The 20,723-nt window shown below is 41.0% G+C and overlaps 2 protein-coding genes across 6 annotated transcripts in view; one reads left to right on the forward strand and one right to left on the reverse strand.

Moving 5' to 3' along the window:
- REPS1 (RALBP1 associated Eps domain containing 1) overlaps window positions 1–4,509 on the forward strand; it is a 107,700-nt gene extending 103,191 nt beyond the window's left edge. For all 5 annotated transcript variants that reach the window (XM_024194919.3, XM_024194920.3, XM_024194921.3 and 2 more), the window contains 3 exons: window positions 210–358; window positions 1,072–1,177; window positions 3,152–4,509. In XM_024194919.3, the coding sequence (XP_024050687.1) occupies window positions 210–358; window positions 1,072–1,177; window positions 3,152–3,220 (324 nt within the window). In that variant the 3' untranslated portion in view covers window positions 3,221–4,509. The remainder of the gene's footprint in view (window positions 1–209; window positions 359–1,071; window positions 1,178–3,151) is intronic.
- Window positions 4,510–12,502: 7,993 nt separating this feature from the next.
- ECT2L (epithelial cell transforming 2 like) overlaps window positions 12,503–20,723 on the reverse strand; it is a 45,533-nt gene continuing 37,312 nt past the window's right edge. The window contains exons 19-21 of the mRNA XM_024194915.2: window positions 17,948–18,036; window positions 16,039–16,211; window positions 12,503–12,633 (exon numbers count right to left, since the gene is read on the reverse strand). Coding sequence (XP_024050683.2) covers window positions 12,503–12,633; window positions 16,039–16,211; window positions 17,948–18,036 — 393 coding nt within the window. The remainder of the gene's footprint in view (window positions 12,634–16,038; window positions 16,212–17,947; window positions 18,037–20,723) is intronic.

The following is a 20,723-nucleotide window of genomic DNA, read 5'->3' on the forward strand; positions in this document are numbered from 1 at the left end:
AATTACTACTCCCTTGAGATGAGTTATTTTCTCATGCAGTTTTTCTGATGCTACCTGAGAGAACTCAAGTAGACCTGTTATGAGTCAATATTCTCAGAACTCATACAATAAATAAATTAATTTCACAGAAAGTTTTGCACAGCCAGTTGATTTGAGTACAAATATAATTAATTGTGATGTGTGCTTACGGGCTGCCTTTTGCCTCCCAGGGAAAAGGCACCACACCTCTTGCTCCACCACCAAAGCCTATTCGCAGAAGGTTAAAATCAGAAGATGAGCTGAGACCTGAAGTTGAGGAGCATACACAGAAAACAGGTGTCATAGCTGCTGTTCTTGCTTCACAGCCATCTATCCCTAGGTAACCCAGGATGAGTATGAATACATCTAATATTGGGAAGTTCACATTGAAACAGCAAATAAAACTGTTAGCTTACGGAAGAGCTACAAGCAATTTTACAATGTGTTGAATAACTATTAGTGGCTGTAAATCAGATATATAAAACTATTAAGGGAGTCAATATAAATATTAAAGGTTGAGATATACCTAATAAGGCACTCAAATTGTTTGGATGAAAAACTTACTAACATTTTGCAAAATACATTGACTATCAAAAGTGCTCTGTAAATGTTAGTGTTGTATTGTTAATTTTGAATAAAGTTAGTGAGTATGGATGGTCTTGAACTTAAATGTGCAGTTTTCATATTCTCCTTTACCCTCAAGTCTATGCTAAACAAAATCAAATTAAATTAAAGTCAATCTGGTATTGTTTCAGTAATCTGGAAGGTGTAAATTTATTATAGCAATTTAAGAATGTAATTCATTGTCTTTGTTCTGTAGGAAACTGGTATGCAAAGCTTCTGTGCAAACAAGGCTAGTGTACTATGTGTTCTAGTCTATAGAAAGGAAAATAAATGGGAAGAGTCACTAAATTATGTAAAAAAGTGTCCTCTGTACAGCTCTTGCTGAGCACTTTAAATAGGGACTAAGGAATTGAGTAGACTTATCAAAGTTATTCCTTGGTGTGCTTGGCAGTGAAAAGACTTACAAAAAAACACTTAATATTTCCTCAGGTCCGTGGGGAAAGACAAGAAGGCAATTCAGGCATCAATTAGACGCAATAAGGAAACGAACACTGTTTTGGCCAGATTGAACAGTGAATTACAGCAACAGTTAAAGGTAATACCATCATTCTCTTTGTATGTCAGTTTCTGAGGAGTAAGTGTGTGCACATGTGTAGGCTGAGATAGCATAGTGATGGGGCCATTTAAGTACCAAGGTAGAGATCTGTGTGTATTAACACACAAATGGTATATGGGAGAGGGCATAAGAGAGAGCTATTTAAAATGTTAAGCTGTTTTTATACATAAGTGAATAACTAGGTAGGCATTAGTACTGCTGAAAAGGATCTGTGGATCACAAATTAAATATGCACCAGCAATGTGGTACAGTTGCGAAAAAAGCTAATATTCTGGGGTGTATTAATAGGAGTGTTTTATATAAGACATGGGAGGTAATTGTCTCACTGTACTTGACACTGATGAGGCCTCAGCTGCAGTAAAGTGTCCACTTTTGGCACCACGTTTAATGAAAGATGCCAAATTAGAGACAGTCCAGAGGAGAGCAACAAAAATAAGTGTAGAAAACCTGACGTATGAGGAAACATTAATAAATAAATAAATAAAACGTAAGCATGTTTAGTCTTGAGAAAAGATGATTGGGGAGACCTGATAAGTCTTCAGATATGTTAAGGGCTGTTATAAAGAGAAAGGTGATTGATTAATTGTTCTTCATGTCCCACTGAAGGAAGGATAAGAAGTAATCATCTTAATCTGCAGCAAGGGAGATTTGGGTTCAGTATTAGCAAAAACTTTATAAGGATAGTTATGCACTGGAGTAGGCTTCCAAGGGAGGTTATGGAATCCCTGTCATTGAATGTTTTTAAGAACAAGTTGGACAAACACCTGACCGGGATTGGCCAGGTATACTTCGCCCTGCCTCAATGCGGGAGGCTGGAGTAGATGACCTCTCAAGGTCCCTTTCAGCCCTACATTTCTATGAGTCTGTGATTACAGGAGATCGCTATTTGCAGTGTACTCCTGTGGAACTCTGAAAATAGAAAGGACAAGAAAATTAGTTCGTGTTGAAGTGTTTCTACGAGATGCCTTCTTGTTTCTAATTATCTTGATATTACTGATTAACGCGCTGTTAAGTATAGCAAAAATAAGACTAGAACAATTATTAACTTGTACACTTAATATCGCTATTCTGAGATGACGGTATTAGGAAAACTAGCAAACGCACTTAGAAGTGCATTTGTGGTTTTTTCCTCAGCCTTTGGGGTGGGCGGGGAAGGGGAGAATCAAATCCTGAAACATGTTAATTAAATGTAAAGCACAAAACACTGATTCATTTCATGAGCATGTTATTGGGGGGGGGAAAAAAGGCACAAAATATCTGAAATGCAAAAATTGCAATTCAGTAAATAAACACAAGAAAACCGTCACCAGTCTAACCTAACTAGTTAAATTGCTCACTGTTGTCTTGTGCTTTACCTTTTGAATTTGTCTTTGGATGCCAATGTACTTTTACCTAATTTATGTTTTCAGCACCGCGTCTTAGTTATGAATTTCATACTAAACCAATCCAGATGCTAAACACATTGAATTTATGCTATGCTGGCTAGATAGGAGTGCAGGTCATTTAGAAAACTGACAAGTCTGAATTCAAATCTGTATTATAGTTCTTTAAAGACAGTTGGGATGGGTGAAATTCACTGAAGACAAACTTCAAGTTCATGAAACTTTAACCAAGTGAAATTCTGCCTCACTCTCTTCTCCTGATTTTATTTGAAAATATCATAGGTATAAATTCATGTCTACATATCCTTGCCTAGTATTTGGGTGGCACAAAAAGGAATGCAGCCTGCTAAATGGCTTTATTTTTTAACAAAGGTCTCATTCATAGTGTGCATAATTCACTAGCCGAGGCTCTGTTTCAGCTGAAGGGAGGGGGTTCTTGTATTCTTTAGAGAACAACTTGAAGTGAATGCCCAAAGCTGATGCTAACATTTACCTTATTTTGATCACAGTAAGAATTTTTTCACAATGTTCTTTCACTTTGGACTGTAAATTGAAAATCTTTCCTTTCCAGGATGTTCTTGAAGAGAGAATCTCCCTGGAAGTCCAACTGGAACAGCTTCGACCCTTCTCTCACCTATAAGCCAATTGCCGTTAATTGTGAATTTACTAAATTTGGAAAGGGGGATTGGGTTCAAAGCCTATTGAAAGACCCATTCATTCAGCTCAATGTGCTCTATTCAACATTAAATTTTGTGATTCTGTTCTGTCCAGTTTGTCCATCTTTGCATTTAAATATTTTAACTTCAATCAAAACAATCAAGATAACTTTTTTCCTTGAATGTTGTGTATCTTGGCACTGCCTCCCCTGCCATTTCCTTGGGAGTGCATGATCTTTCTGCTGGAGTTGAGTTTGCACAGTTTCAATGGCCAAAACTTCAAACTGGAATTAATTACCTAATGGTTTCTATATTTCATGTGAAAGAAAAGGACAGCTTATCAGTTAACTTTTAACATTAAAGTACACATATACCATAAATGCCTCTTACACTGCAGCATTTGTTTTATTGTGTAAAACAGGAAAACTAATCTGATATGTGAACCAAAATTGATCTCCCAAACCACCTTTCACAATTTAGCAAGTAATTCACAATTCCAGAAAGCCTGCGTTTTTTGCAATAAAGTAGCTCCCTCAGGCTGCCACAGAGTTTCTTGCAGGCTACCTTGCCATATCATCTAAATTTGGTTATTTCATCTTTGTTTCATACTTTGTGCAGTATGTGACCAGATTGCCAGGTGTTCACATTTTTCCACTCATGATCTTGATTCAGCCGCATGCATATAAATGACCTATGGTACAACTGATACTATACGTAACAGACCTTCCTCGGTCATCTCTTCTGTGAAAAGAATTGGGTGTTAATTCCCAATGTATTGATTGCACATTTCCTGAGCACTACCTGTAAATGCATGCTTCACACATTACCTTTTATTAACAGATCATATCCACCAGTCTTTACTGTAACAGATTGTACTGTCAAGTAATGTGTCAATACCTCTCTGAACTTCTAATTCCCAGCCAAAAAATAAACAGTTTGTTTCTTAGGACTTCTGGGTTACCTTCTGTTACCTTGTCTCCAGGCCTTATTCTTCTGGCATATAGACAGGTTTCACTATTAACAAAAAGTTCCCTGAGTGTATCCTGTTATTGGGGTTGATGTACTGTATTAGGTTTTGTTGTATATTGTATGATACACACCTTTTGATCTCATATGTAAATTTGCATTAATTGCTGACTAACAGCAGATATTCTATTTAATGGCTTCTTCTGGCTGTGGGATCATAGATGTTAAACCGCATGGATGTATCTCAGCAGAATCAGAACTAGCAATTGTGTGATTTTTACACCAATAAAACAGCACAATATTTTAATTTTGTTGATTCATCTTTAACTGGAACTTGTAACTCTCACAAATCTGCAGGAATATATTTTTTAATCTTTTTGATGGCAGTCACAAGGAGCAGTAGATCCCTTTGTTCTTCTAGTTTTCAGCTATTGGCCATCTTGGATTTTCTTGGTAAAGTGAGGCTAGCCTTCATTTATGTTAATATAGCTGCACAAACTGTGTCTCGTTTCTAGAGTACAAGCATAAGGGATGCAGTGTGGTGCAGGCTCTGCCACTCACCTACTGGAAGACCTTTAGTAAGTCGTGTTACCTCTTTGTGCCTTAGCTTCCCCATCTGTAAAATGGGAATAATGATGCTGACCTCCTTTGCAAAGCTGTCTGAGATCTATTGATGGAAAAGCGCTAAGGTAGAATGGATATTATCTTAAATTTAGAAATAAACCTAGGCATCCTGTATAAAGGCAGAATGCTGCTACAGTGTAACTCTTGGGTGAAAGAAGGTCGCTAATAAATTACATTAACTAGATTTCTGTGACAGTACCTTCTGAATGTAATCACACTAAATGGATCAGTTTAGAAGCCCTTGACCTTCCCTGCTTCACTGTTGGTTTTAAATTAGTTTCTTAACCACATTACCAATTGATTATTGAAAAGAACATTTTTAAATCAAATTTTCCACTGTATATGCTATTTACTACTTGCAATTCTGTTTGGACAGTGAAAATAGATTAGTATGTTTCCCTTTCTGATTGCTATACATTGACAGGATACTTGCAGTTGTTAAAAATACTGTGGGGGAATTTTACCACTTTTAACACCTGTTCCAGTTATATTTTTTGAAAATGTCATGGAAACATTACTGTTTTCTTTTGAACATATGCAATCTAGCATTCCTTAACATAGAAGTAATGAATTTCACACTGTGAAATGAAAAAAGTGGATCTTTTTATTTGCATGTAGGTGGATTAAGATTTCTATAATGAATAACTTGTTTAAAAAATAAACTGCCTATGTAGAAATCACACTTGCACAATATGTTGTCAATTAGTAGATTAAGTGTCAGACTAAATTTAGTGAAATCAGGTATAAGCGAAAAGGAGAAATGCAAGGCAACCCAGAAAAGTGAATAGTCTCTAAGATCACTTCACCATTGTAACTAATTATCAAGTAGCCAGGTAACACTGAAAGACCATATGCTGCACTTTCCAACTGGGTCCTCTGGTACAATCAAGGAACATGATTCTTTAAAAATTGTATGCATGTAATTGTCCATGCAGTTTCGTTTATAAAAATAGATTTAAAAAAAAAAATCATAAATCAGACATTCAGACCTTTGAATTAAATGTAAAAAAACTTTTACTTTCAAATCCTAAATGCATGTATGGATCTCAATGTCGCAAATCTTTGCAATGGAATCAACAAAATTGTACATCAAATACATCAAATTAAGAGCTTAATTGCAGTAATACCAGTTTTATATCTAGGCAGGAGAAATAGGATGACTGTTTTTTTTGTTGTTGTTTTTTTAAGACTTCTTGTGATTTATTTTGAATGCTCATTATGTGAACTTTAAACCAAATTTTTAATTCAGAAAAAAATCTGTACTATCTAAAGGGCTAGTTTAATTTCTCCTCTTCACTACAATCTTTTATTTTAAGAACATCAGATTATGTGGTGGTCATCAACGTTTAACTCGTCTAAAAAGTAATGTGGGCAGGATTTATATTCAGTAAAAGGGAATTCTGTCTAATTCCTAATGGAAGTCGGTGGGATGCAAAACATACCGGTAATTGTTTTAATATTCCCTCATCAATCCCTTCTGTCTCCCATTTGTTTGTTCTAGCTACCTGTTGCATCTTGTTATAATTAGGGTGACCAGATATCCCGTTTTTATAGGGACAGTCCTGGTTTTTTGGGACTTTTTCTCACATAGGTGCCTATTACCCCGCTACCCCGTCCCATTTTTTCACAGTTGCTATCTGATCATCCTAGTTATAATCCTAGATTGATTGTGAGCTCTTTGGGCCAGAGATTCTGTATTTGTACAGTGCCTAGGACAGTGTGGTTGCAATCTGTGATGCTGCTGCATGCTACTGCAAAGTGAGTAGTTTGGGGAATAAATAGGGGAGGAAAGATAAATGCAAATACAGTTCGTACACACACATTTGTTTGCACACAGTATTTTTCTTCAAACTGTTTGGAAAAACTAAACTTATTACAGGCTGCTATAACAAGCAGCATCAATTTCTTGATCTGATTTTTCTCTTCCCTCTAGCACTTCCCCCCCCCCATCTTTTCCCTCAATGCCTATTCATTGTCCTCTCCCATGTCTGTTTATCTACAAAATAAAACTGGATATGTGAAAAGACTTTTCTTTTTTTAAAGGCAATGCTACTTTTAAAGACTGTCAGTGTAATAAATTATTCTTCATGCTTTTTCTTGTCCATCTCAAGGGTCCCTCATTTTCATCCCAAAGGCACCGATTCCGTCTTACATGGACTGGATTTTTCTCACTTATTACTGAAAAATACATCTGACATCCAGAATAGAGAATTACAAAATTAAGGTTATAAAATGTTATTTACATTAAAGGAATGAATCCACAGCATTTTTAAATTTCCTACAAGAATAATTTGTCCTTCATTGAGTCTGCCAAACATTCTGGTCTTCATTTGGGCCTTGGTAGGTTGAGGTACACTTCTCCCACCTCTAATGTATGTTCAGAAGCCTTATTCACTAAGGGCTTGTATACCTAGCAAGTTCCTGTATTGCAAGCCAGGGTATGATCTATAAGGAATCAGCTTACCCCTCAGTAATGTCCTCTGTGGTCACTGCTACAGTACAGTGAAAGTTCTAGAGTGGGGCCTAACATACTGCTAAGCCGCACTCTGAAGTTTTCACAGCACTGTAGTAGTGTCCATATTGGACATTACTGAGCGGCAAACTGGAACACTGTAGATTCACACCTTGGCTTGCTGTGCAATAACTTGCTGTGTAGACACACCCTAAAAATACTTTACCAAAATACACTTACAGAAGAATTTGTCTTAATCTGCTTGTTAATAGTAAGCACAAAATCTTATCATTTTACTGAGAAGGAAGTTGTTGAGAGGTAGTATTTGAAGCATTGTATGTCTTAACCTTTAATGAACACATTTCTATTCCATGAAACCAAAACAAATTGCAAGAATTCCTTGACATTAGGTTCCTAAAAATGTAAGAACAGACCCAGAGCAAATAGTAATTCTAGGAGAAAGATAAGGAGCTGTTCATTCATGTAAATTTTAAACATAACTTACCGATTTTTGTTACTATGGTGCTTAAATACCTTCTACAGCAGTCCTTGTTGGGTGATTTCAGTTTCAGCTACAGAGTTATACTTCCAAGATCTATATCTCTTTGTAACCTCTAACAACTTATTTTATTTCCCAGAGCCTGTATACTTTATTACTCATATTGCTGTACTAATTATTTTTAGTACAATTTTCACTCAGTGAGGAATTATGTGAAAATGCAGGACTTTGGTCTTTAATAAAAATTGCAAAAAGTAAAATGTTTCTATCTCCTTAATGCCCTTTGAAACTATGATACAAGGAATTAATGGGTAGTATATACCGAGAATATACCAGTTAAAGGTCTTGGCTACACTTGCGAGTTGCAGTGCTGTAAAGCTGTCCCACGCGCTGTAACTCACTCCCCGTCCACACTGGCAGGGCACTTACAGCGCTGTATCTCCCTGGGTACACCGCTGCAGGTACTCCACCTCCCCAAGAGGAATAGCGTGTATTGCGCTGCGGCGCCAGTGTGGCCGCCCATTGTGCTGTGAATGGCCTCCAGAAGTATTGGACAGTATCCCACAATGCCAGTTCTAGCCACTCTGGTCAGCAGTTCAAACTCTACTGCCTTGGCCTCAGGTAACCGACCATGTGACCCACCCTTTACATTCCCCGGGAATTTAAAAAAATCCCCTTCCTGTTTACTCAGCCCGGCGTGGCGTGGAGTGCTATCAGCGAATCTTTCCAGGTGACCATGCCTTCACGCGCCAAGCGAGCCCCAGCATGGAGCAATGGCGAGTTGTTGGACCTCAGCAGTGTTTGGGGGGAGGAAGCGGTACAGTCCCAGTGCGCTCCAGCCATAGGAATTACGATACCTTTGGGAAGGTATCAAAGGACATGATGGAAAGGGGCCATGACCAGGACGCCCTGCAGTGCAGGATTAAAGTGAAGGAGCTGCGGAGTGCCTACCGCAAAGCCCGCGACGCAAACGGCCGCTCGGGTGCTCCCCCCGCGACCTGCTGATTCTACAAAGAGCTGGATGCGATACTTGGTGTTAACCCCACCTCCACTCCAAGCACCACCATGGACACTTCAGAGCCGGGGTGGGAGGGGGAGGAGGAGGAAAACGGGAGTGAGGGTGGTGGGCCGGATGGAGACACCCCGGAATCCCTGGAGGCATGCAGCCAGGAGCTCTTCTCAAGCCAGGAGGAAGGTAGCCAGTCGCAGCGGCCGGTACTTGGTGGAGGACAAACAGAAGAGCAGGTTCCAGGTAAGCGGGTTTTTTTTCTGGGAAGGAATTTTTTCGGTGCGGGCTCTTTGGGAGAGGAGGGTTAGGCATGCATGTCTAGATGCGGAATAGTGCATTGATGTGGTTTATCTCATCGCGGTAATCGGCCTTGGTAATCTCGAATGTCTCATCCAGAACGTGTGCAATGCGCTTGCGCAGGTTTATCGGGTGAGCCACCGTGGTCCTTGTCCCAGCCAGGCTAACGTGTCCGCGCCACTGTGCCACAAGGGGTGGGGGGACCATTGCTGCACACAGGCAAGCTGCATATGGGCCAGGGCGGAAGCCGCATTGCAGTAGAAGACCCTCCCTTGCTTCCCAGGTCACCCTCAGCAGCGAGATATCGTCCAGGACGAACTCCTGTGGAAAATGTTGGGACAGTGTTCAGTGTAGCTGCCCCCTGAAGCTGTTGGCTCTCCCCAAGGCACAGAAACCCAGAGGACAGTGCAGCCCTGAAACAATCAGTCCCCCTTACTCACCATTTTGAGGCTCCCGTGGGATATGTGTGCTCTGTTTCGGACGGGAAAATTATGCGATTGTGTAGACCCTGTGTGTTTTCTAATCCTTAAGTGTGGGGGAATCATTACTCTGTCTGGTATAAACAATGCTGCCTCGGTTAAATGTTGCATTTTGCCTATACAGCAGCATCAATCTTGAGACCTCAGCCGTCCCTCTTATCGCCTGCTCAGAGACTGCAAAGACTCAGGAAGAGACCGCGAAAAAGCAAAGAAGACATGCTGCAAGAAGTGATGCGGCAATCTATTAAAGAGACTGAGAAAGCACAGAACTGGAGGGAGAGAGAAAGCAGGATCCGCCAGGAAAACGCAGTGCACCGGCGGCAAAGCACGGATTGGATCATAAGCATCCTGGAGCGCCAAGCAGATGCTATCCAGGAGCTCATAGCCATGCAGAAAGAGGAGCAGTACCGCAAACGCCACCTCCCCCTACAGCCCTTGTCCCAAAACTCTTTCCATTGTGCCCCACTGTCACCTCTAACCCACTTTCCCCAACTTTCGTGTTCTTCACGCCACCCGCTGCCTCCAACACCAGTATCTTCACCACCCAGCCCTGAAAACCACGACCCTTACCCTCTGCACTCAACCCCCATCACCATGCAGTATAGCTATCCTGAGGTGCAGCACTCACTGCACAGCACACCAGACAGGACATACGCGAATCTGTGATTGTACCGTTCCCCACTCCACCCCCTTGTTTCTTTTCAATAAATTTTTTTTTCTTTTCAGTAAATGGATTTTTTGGCTTTGAAAACATTCTTTATTATTGCGTAAAGTAAAAGACTCCTTAGCCCAGGAAATAAACAGGCACTGCAAGTCTGCTTGTCTGCTTAGCAAACACTGATTCCTAAAGATTGGAACTACTGCACTTCACTCCCGAGCAGGGCACCAGATATCACCGCTGGTTTTCAGTCTCAAATTGCTCCCTCAAGGCATCCCTAATCCTTGCAGCCCCACGCTGGGCCCCTGTAATAGCCTTGCTCTCTGGCAGTGCAAATTCAGCCTCCAGGTGTTGAACCTCGGAGGTCCATGCCTGCGTGAAGCTTTCACCCTCCCCTTCACAAATATTATGGAGGGCACAGCACGTGAATATAACGGCGGGGATACTGTTTTCGGCCAAGTCCAGCTTTCCATACAGATATTGCCAGCGGCCCTTTAAACGGCCAAAGGCACACTCCACAGTCATTCGGCACTGGCTCAGCCTGTAGTTGAACCGTTCCTTGCTGCTGTCAAGGCTTCCTGTGTAGGGTTTCATGAGCCACGGCATTAATGGGTAAGCGGGATCTCCAAGGATCACAATGGGCATTTCGACTTCCCCTACCATGATCTTCCATTCTGGGAAAAAAGTCCCGGCCTGCATCTTCCTGAACAGCAAGTGTTCCGAAAGATGCGTGCGCCATGCACCTTTCCGGGCTAGCCTGTGTTAATGTCCATGAAACGTCCACGGTGATCCACAAGCACCTGGAGAACCATAGAGAAATACCCCTTCCGATTAACGTACTCGGAGCCTAGGTGGTGTGGTGCCAGAATAGGAATGTGCGTCCCATCTATCGCCCCTCCACAGTTAGGGAACCCCATTTGTGCAAAGCCATCCACTATTTCCTGCACGTTACCCAGAGTCACAGTTCTTCTGAGTAGGATGCGATTAATGGCCTTGCAAATTTGCATCAACACGATTCCAACGGTCAACTTTCCCACTCCAAACTGGTTTGTGACCGACCGGTAGCTGTCTGGAGTTGCCAGCTTCCAGATTGCAATAGCCACCCGCTTCTCCAGTGGCAGGGCAGCTGTCAATCTCGTGTCCTTGCGCCGCAGGGTGGGGGCAAGCTTCTCACACAGTCCCATGAAAGTGGCTTTTCTCATCCGAAAGTTCTGCAGCCACTGCTCATCATCCCAGACTTCCATGACGATGTGATCCCACCACTCGGTGCTTGTTTCCCGAGCCCAAAAGCGGCGTTCCACGGTGCTGAGCATGTCCGTGAATGCCACAAGCAATTTCGTGTCGTTTGCGTTACGTGGCTCGATAGCATCGTCGGATTCCTCACTCTCACTGTCACTTTGGATCTTAAGGAATAGTTCGACAGCCAAACGTGACGTGCTGGTGAGATAAGTCAGCATACGCCTCAGCAGTTCGCGCTCCATTTCCCGCAGACAGATCGCGCTGCACAGAAACCGTTGAAAGATGGTGGCGCCAGAGGTGGACGGAAACAAAGGGATTTCTGGGATGCGAAGCGATGCATCACGGGGCGTTGGGACAGGACCCAGAATGCCCCGCACCTATGCCCCCTTCCCACAACACACTGCGCCAGAATGGGAAGAGGTGCTCTGTGGGATAGCTGCCCATAATGCACCGCTCCCAATAGCGCTGCAATTGCTGCAAATGTGGCCATGACCGTGCGTTGGGCAGCTGTCAGTGTGGACAGACTGCAGCGCTTTCCCTACTCAGCTGCACGAAGTCAGGTTTAACTCACAGCGCTGTACGTCTGCAAGTGTAGCCAAGGCCAAAATGTCTTGTTACCCTTAACCAAACTGTAGTGTCCCCTCATGCAATCAGTGGAGAATATCTAAATCCCTTTTCATAGCAGATTCTCGACGAATTAGCAGCTTTCTTCAGGTTTGTCATACAATGAAGATTTTTATTAAGGCCATTAAGTCATATTGTGCGGATTTTGCCTTAGATTCTGAAGGCGAAATGGATTATAATAGTGTGATCTTTTTTTAAAAAGATCAATCTTACAGGTCGACGAGTGTTGATTCTACTGTAAGTTTCTGCAGTCTGAGGCACACACATGATAGTATTCTATCAAAAGGAATGCTAACTTCTTGGTAATGATGCAGAATTTGAACAGAAGTTCCTCAGAGTAGGAAACTGCACAGAACATCTGTTCACAAATAATTAGCGCATGCTAGAGGAGTTGGGCATCCTAAACACTAAGATGAATCTCAGTTCTTCTCAATGCTACAGTTGATTGCACTTTGCAGTGCAGACAGCCATGTAAATTTATCATCTTCATCCTCTATAGAACAAATCCATTGGCGTTTTGGGCTTTGTAGAATAAATGCATTCTTGATATCTGTTAGTGTGTAAAAAAAGAAAAAGGCTTTAGTGTATTAACTGCTCTTGACCACTAGGTTATCTAAGGAATAGGTGGTAGAGTTTCATAGAATCTTGCAAATAGCTTTACTCTTAAATTCTGACTTCCAATGGTTTAAGGACATAATGAATAGCAAAAAATACTTCTGCTTGTCTGATTTAAGAGTATGTGGGGCTGGTCATATGGGAAGCCCATAGAATACAGCCCACAAAGTGAGGTAGATATCACAGGGGAGACACTGGACAGTGTTAAGTTATGTTTTTAGGCATCATGTTTGCTAAAAGTTTGAAATCTAAGTATATGCTGACCGTCAACCCTACCTTCTCCTAAACTGGTGTATAGGCATAGCTCCAGTGACCTGCACTGGGCTCTCTGAGGGAGCTATGCTAACTTAATCTAGCTATGGATTCTGGCCTTCTCGGATTAAGATTTTTTTTTTAAATCTGCTGGTTGCCTAGGCTCTTGAAGATGGGGAAAAGCAGACAGAAGCTACTAAGCATTTCACTATGGGTAGGGATTGGGAGGGGTATGGAGGGGCATTGCCTCCGCAGACGTGACGCATGGTGGGGGGGGGGCAGATTTTTTCTCCCTTCTATTTGGCCTTGCTTGCTCCGTGCGGAGCAATGTTCGGGGGGAGGGAGGCGAGCAGTGACATTAGGCACTGTCCAGGCCAGTTTCCTCACATGGGCTGCATAAGGGGAGGATAGCAGAGCTTCAGCTTGGGGCCATTTCAGTTTTACCATCCCGTAAAATAGGAGACTTGCTTCAGAAACACGGGTATCTAGACGTTCTAATCAGCACCGGTAACACTGTAGCGAGTGAACATAAGATCAGAGCTGCTTCCCAAGGGTCTGTGCAGTGTACAGCACTGACTGTGTCAAGCCCAAGTGAGTGACAATGTGAACAAGGAAGGTTAAATGTGAGTGGAATGTGCTCAAGCAGCCGGGCAAAGGTGAGGGGCTTTAGCCATGGATTTGTTTGTGTGCATTGCATGTTTAGGTATCTCTAAAACCAAGGAGACCTGATCCATAGTTACGTGACAGTGCTTGGTTCTGTTTATTCAAGAGTTTGTTTTTATGTTAATATTGATTTTTTTAAGTGGTAAACATACTGCAAATAAATTGAAACAAAAAATTAAGGGTGGTTAAATAATTAACATAAACTGAGTGTGTGGTCCCCACCCCCAAATATAGAAGTCAAACTATGTCTATGCATTTCACTAACATAATCCAGATTGTTTGAAGTATGCACTACTGGTGTTAAATTGCTTTGTATGCTATTGGATTTATAATGGTTTTGGCAGATGTAACAGTGCACGCCTGGTGCTGACATTTATCTATGGGCACTCCAGGTATTTGCTTTATCAGGCTTGAGAAATCCCCTCTCATTTAAAAATAGACACAGGAAGCAGGGGGAGAGGTTTTCCTGATGCATACAACTCCTTACAACACTCATTAATGTTAAGCGTGCATCAAGAGGATTCCTTGTATAGGGACTGATTAGCCCAGTTGCTTGTTGATGTGGAGTTCAAAATATTATTCCCCCCACTTGTCTGGTAAACAACCCTTTCTTCAGTGTTTCAAGTACAGCTGTAACTAATATAGGTGTTAAGTAAAAGCTGCTTTTGCTAAACAAAAGGTGGGAGGAATTGATTTGATTAAGAACTAATTCAGATATTTCATTATGGTTGAATGGGGAAAGGATCAAACTTGAATATTTTTTTCAGGTACTAGAGTAAAATTCAGCCAAAATGTCCAGATATCAGAAATAGTTATCAAATAGTGAAAGCTTTTAGATTGTGTAATGAGAGCAATCCACCTGCTGAGAGGGGAGCTCAAGGAGGAGCAATGGAAGGGTTAGTTCTGAAGGGTGCCCTAATTAGTGCTGTGTGAATAACAGATGTTTTGGTTTGCTGGCAATTCTGAAAAATGGCGGGGGGAAAGTAGTTTAGGGTCAAACTAAAATCAATGTTTTAAAAAGGTTCAGTGAATCGAAACCTAAAAAGATTGGTTTGGACCAAATGAAGTGTTCTGCTTAAGCAGAAACAAAAAACATTAAAATTCTTGAATCTTTTTAATTTTTAAATAAAATGAAGTAAATTTTGAAAATCATTTTGAATAAAAAAATTAAAACATTTATTTCTGAAAATGTCAACAGAACACTTCAATTTTTTCAGATTTTTTTTAGGCTTTGTCATCCAAAACAGTGCGGTAAAATTGACACAAATTCACAAAATGTTTTGGTGTCAATGAGTCTGTATTTTTTGCTGAAAAAGTTAGCGTCGAAAAAACTTCCAGCTGTAGTCCTAATGGTGGGACTATCTCTGAAGTCTAAAGCCTCTGGAGCCTCAAGGGGGGAGGGAGAGAGAGAAGAAAAACACAGCTGCAGGGTGCATTCTGCAAACCCTGTTACTCATATTCTTCTGCCTGCTAAATTACAGAAAGACTTTAGGCAAGCTTGTGTTCTATTCTCTGTTCTATATCTCCTTTGCATTCAGGGTCCCATGAAAAGGCACCAGTCCCTACTGACTGCTGGAAAATACTGGTAATAGTAATTTGGAAGTTAAAGTAAGCGGGCCTGGGAGTTAAGCTGATTTACTGCCTTGCACTATGACAGTGGCAGAATGCAATACTGCTGTCTTCCATTGACATATGCTGGCTTTTGCTTCAGCTCTTGCCCTTCCGTGGGTGGATGATGATGATAGCCTCCGGCGTAAGTGAGGCCAGGGGTTTTAATAGTTTAAAACACATGTGCACACAGTGTTATCCATATGGAATATGGGGGGGGGGGGGGGAGGGTAAGAAACCATGTAAGGATAGGTCTGCACTGGAGTTTTTAACTTAATTTCCAATTAACTGAAATTAGTCTGTTTGCACGTGGCAGTCGGGACACTTCACAAATGCTTGTTCCAGGATACACACACTTTTGGTTTACCCTGCGCTCCATGCTTGTGGCTCTTCCACACTAACATGTACAAACATGTTAGTTAACTCAAGTCATTTGGCAATCAAATGGAATTTAAAAAAATAAATAAATAAAACTCCAGTGTAGACAGACCCTAAGCCAGAACTCTGTAATGATCAGAACTACTCAACATGGATCTGAATAAGGGGTAATAATTACCTGAAGTGTAGTGTTAGCTGAACTTGCGTATGGTGATTTAGTCCATCTATTTTTGGAAAACACTAAAGAACTGTAGCTTGGTACCTTACAGCCTTACACCTCATCCACATAAATACAAATGGCCCATCGTCATGCTTACATTACTTCTTATGTAGGTCAAATTCAACTACAATAAAACAAACTAACAGCAGATTATAGCCCACAGAATGGAACATTCTAAACAGACATTATTGATCACTGGAGGAATGTTATAAAACATACATTTTGAACGTGGAATGTCTTCTACAACAAGCCTGTGAAGAGCTACTGATGCCAAGAACTGGTAAGTTGTTTTTGGAGTCCGTTCAAACGGCACATAAGAGATGCTACGGTTTGAAATAACAAGTGCATCGTTGAAGAGAAAAAGGCTAAGGTCGCTGATGTGTTCATAGAGCCTGCCAAAAGGGAAAAACAATTACTTGTATGCTTTAAACTTTGAGATACGTGGAAATCTATAAGAGGTTTCTGAGAATTAGTGTAGCTACATCGGAGTTATCCAGTACTGCTACAATATATTAATATCTGTATATTTTTCCTGTCTTTTAAGTGAAAATAATTGTGAAGGGGCCAGTAACATAGGGAAGATGATCTGACCTTGGAAATGAAAGTGGTGATGATGGAATCTTTAAATTCTGTATTATATTAATTTACATTGCAAGTAAAATACATGTAGGGCTACAATTACAACTTTGGGTTCTGGTGATACCAGACACTCGCGCTTCATTCTCATCGCTGGTTATAAGAATCCCTTAAGCTGCAGCTAATAGAGTTGGGGGATACATACCGTTTTTGACAATCCACAGAGGCTTCAAATTTTCTACAGTCTTGCTTGCTTCATTCAATTTTGGTTTTTAATTTAAGTTCTTAATGACTTTTAGGTGAACTGAGAATGAAATTAAAACTTCCAGCATTTGGGAAGTGGCTGTTCCTTTATACCAAAGTTGTTTGGCTGCTCTGTACTGTTAACTGTAAAGAGTTGGAATTTGAGTTGTCCTTTGCCCTGTTTTCAATAGAATTGTGGCTTCACTACAACTAGTTTTCTCTTCTCATCAAGACTGAGACCTTCTATTCTTGGTACTGCTAGCCTGTTGCAAGTGTTCAAAACTTGTAAAATTTTAGATCTAATACCACGCATCTCTTAATTTCAGGACACGTTTTTGTGGCTCCTCACTTCTGGAACTAAGCTATTTAAATTGTATTTTCCCCTCACCTATGCCAGGTTTTGAACTTTCCTTTAAATGTTTTCTGTTTACACTCTACAGTCTTAAACATTGTAATTTAGAAGAATTACGAGCAGGAAAATTCTTCTGCAATTCATATGGTATTCAGCTCCAGTCATAGTTGCAATATTATTGCATGTTCCTGTATGGTGAAGCAGAAGAAGCTTGTTTGTAGGAGGCAGGCTCTTACTAAAACACACATCTGAAATAGCAGCAAAAGATGCAGAAAATGACCAGCCAAGTGAATTGTTTTTTGTAGACTTTTCTCAGTTTTGCACCAGTATGAAAACTTAAATATGGAGCTGATTATTTTTTCTATCTTTTACAGATGATAGAGAGATGACAGGTTCTGGTTCCTTTGCTGGAAATCAAAAATTGAAGCTGGAAACATAGACACATCTAAGTAGTGGTATCATCACTCTGGTCAATTAATTTCTATCTCCACAGTTGAGACAAAAAAAAGAACCTGTCGGAAGAGATGGGTGCTACCAGATAAAGAAATTTGAAGGCAGTTTATTCTTTAATTACTTTGGCCTTCAGCCTTGTAGGCACACTACTTTGTGCTTGAACCTGATAATTATCCAACCTGAATATTATCTAATATTATGTTAATTCAATGCTGCCTTAGAGCTCACAAAAGGAAAACAAGAATGCAATTTGCTACCCACCTCCCACAGGAAGTTGATGGAAGTGAGATATGACCACTCAATGCTAATGACTGATCTCTCGTCAGTGTTCCAGAGGAATATGTAATTCCACTTGATTCTTTCCATTCCAAAATTTCCTCAGGGTACAGTGGCAAGGACCTGGGACAACTTCTTTGCAACTCTAAATTAGCAACCACTCACCTGAGAGATCTAGTTTTGTATTTATCACTCCCCCCTTTGGTATTTTTTAATATGTTTGTTTACCTGAATGGAACACAGATTTCCTCAGAACAGCAGCTAAACTGGGTTACATCTTGTATTCTAATCAGGTACCTGTTGGCTTCTAATAAATTCTGTGAATTAAACATTACAGGATTAAAAGACATGAAAACCAAATTTTGGTTATAAAGTTTATCCTGGTATGTTAATTACAAGATTAAGTCACAATTGACTGACAATGAGAGAATATGGGGTTATTTTTTTGTTTGTTTTTATTAGTTAGGCCTCCTTTTGTGGCCAGAATTTTGATTTGGGTAGTGCCTCTAAAATGGATTAATACTGTCAGATATCTTTTGGTTATTTACCAGATACAGGGAAAAAAAAAATTCTGCAAATTGTGGCTTCTCCTGAAATACCTCTCAACTGAAGTAAACATTGACATGGCTGAGTGAGTCACCACTTGGCTTCCACTTTTTAGCACATTTAATTACGCAAATGTTGCAGGTAGGGCTGGCTGAAAATTTTCTGTCCACTAATTTTCAACAACGTTTTTTTCAGTTTTTTTTTCATGATGTCTGCTTTCCACAGAAAATCTCAATTTTTCATCAAACACCCAAAAACTGAAATATTTCGAGCCCAAAACCAAAATAATTTGGACATCCTGCTGTGGTGCCTCATGAGACTTGTACTTTGATTTCCTTATATCCCCATTCTCTTTTGTATGGGCTGTCCTCCACTGCAGCCTACATCTCCCATGGAGTACCACAGCTAGGGACTCCCATGATGTTACCCTCTCCTCACGCCCTGATGGGAGATATAGTCTGGCCAAGGAGCTTGGCCTATAAAGGAAATTCTTGCATGTAAATTTTCATTCTAGGATTCTCCATGTGCTCAGCCCCTAGTTGGCATGGAGATGGGGAATGTCCTACTGTAAAGTGACTGATCACATCTTTGCTCTGAGCCTGGGCTACCCCTTAAGAACAACTCCCCAGGATGATAACTTCCAGTGCTGAAAAATGCTACCTATACCAAAGTGTGAAAGTGCTGTTCAACTCAAACCATGTGCAGCAGAGCTTTTACATGAAATTTAGGGATATCCTGGAGGAAACACCTCTTCCCTTTCAAAATACTTAACAAGCGAGCAATAGGAAGAAAAAAAAAACTGGTCATAATGCTGTTCTCCAAAGGGGGCATCTGGCTGTCTGGCGTGAAAGGTCCTAGAATGAAAATGCACAGGTAAGATGGAATTGTCCCTGTCTGTCCCCTCCATGTCAAACAGCCTTCACAGTGGTATGCAGAAAGCAGCAAGTTATCCCTCGGGAGGAGGAAGGATTCAATTTACCTGTATAGAATTGAAAAGGAGCTTAAGGATTATTAGTGCACCCCATTCAATAACACCAAACACTGACAGCCTGGGTGAGGGGGTTGACTCTGCAGTGCTTGATAAAGATGGAAGATCTTGTAGGAGCTTAACAGGCCTCCCCATTTGATGTGTGACCTCACTTGCCCACAAAATTGCAGCTCTTTTCAGAAAATGCATAGTAACTAGAGGAATTGTAGCTGAGGCTTGTATGCCTCTGCCGTATACACCTTTGTTCCTCTGTAAGTTCTGTTCACAACTAACTTATGCACTTCTACTTCCTTCTACTTAGGATGCTTGGATTCAACCGGGAGGGCAACAATATCACTCCCTATTATCTGAGGAAGACTGTGGTGACGTTGGGGATGGAGGCCTGCTTAGTTCACACAACTACCATGTTTGATAGAACATGGAACTGAAGTTTCATTGAGAATATGCCAGTCTCTGAAACCCTTTTGGAGAAGGAGGTGGTGAGTAGACAAGAGCCTTTCAGTGAAAAGAGAAGCCTGGCAATTGTGACTGAACAGTAGTTTTATTCAAACTTGTAGCACACAGATCAAGATCAGTACAGGAATCTGCATGTTGCCAGAGGACTGATAAGAGCGGCGGTTCTCCTGAATCTTATGTAACGATGAGGCAACGTTCTCCTGGGTTTCTTACAGTGCAATATGCTTCTAGTCTCCGACTTATGTTTCCAAAAAATATTGGCCTAGCGCCCTGTGTGTGAGCCTTCTTGTAAAAATATTAGACTGTGTTATGCTTCAGCTGACTTTGCCCTGATTTGTGTCTTCTAACACCAACATCTAATCCTCAGTAACACATAGACATTTTGTGATTTTTTTTTCTTCAATATTCTAGGAGGGTGATTATCACCTTAGAATGAGTGATACTAGTTGCAGCCTCTTAGGTTCGCAGCTGATGGGTTAGGCAGCAATGGATATTGGGTCACGATAGGTCCTCATTACACTACGTTTTGTGTTTTTGAAGTTTAAGGAGGTTCCAGTTGCATCTAAATCAGGTCTGAGAGCCAAGACCTGAGGTTAATTAGAAGGTGATTACAATCACTGTGGTCTGTTCCTTTACAATTTTCTTTACCATCTGTACTCAGTGGTTGGGGGCGGGGGAGGCATACAGGCCTTTTAGCCCTCTTGGTGACCACAGACTCCAATTCCTCACATACCACCTCTTTTGTTTTTCCCAACTGGACTTGAGGAACCTATTTTCTTTCAAGAGGCTTTCAACCCGGGCTGTGATGCACATAATGTGCATTCCCTTGATTTTAAGTGTCTTGATGAGCTGGTCAGCCATGACTTTCCTTTTTTCGTGCAGAATCCTGAGGAATAGAGTGAGAGCTTCTGCCCAGGACATGAACAAGGTTGCTTCTCAAAGCAGTGCTGAAGGTTTTCTGCCTTCTTATCAGTTTTATATACACACCATGTTTCTGAAGAATCATCTGTGGGA

This window comes from Terrapene carolina, unplaced genomic scaffold, assembly GCF_002925995.2.
Source record: "Terrapene carolina triunguis isolate 2854851 unplaced genomic scaffold, T_m_triunguis-2.0 Scaffold85, whole genome shotgun sequence".
NCBI classification, from domain to species: Eukaryota; Metazoa; Chordata; order Testudines; family Emydidae; genus Terrapene; species Terrapene triunguis.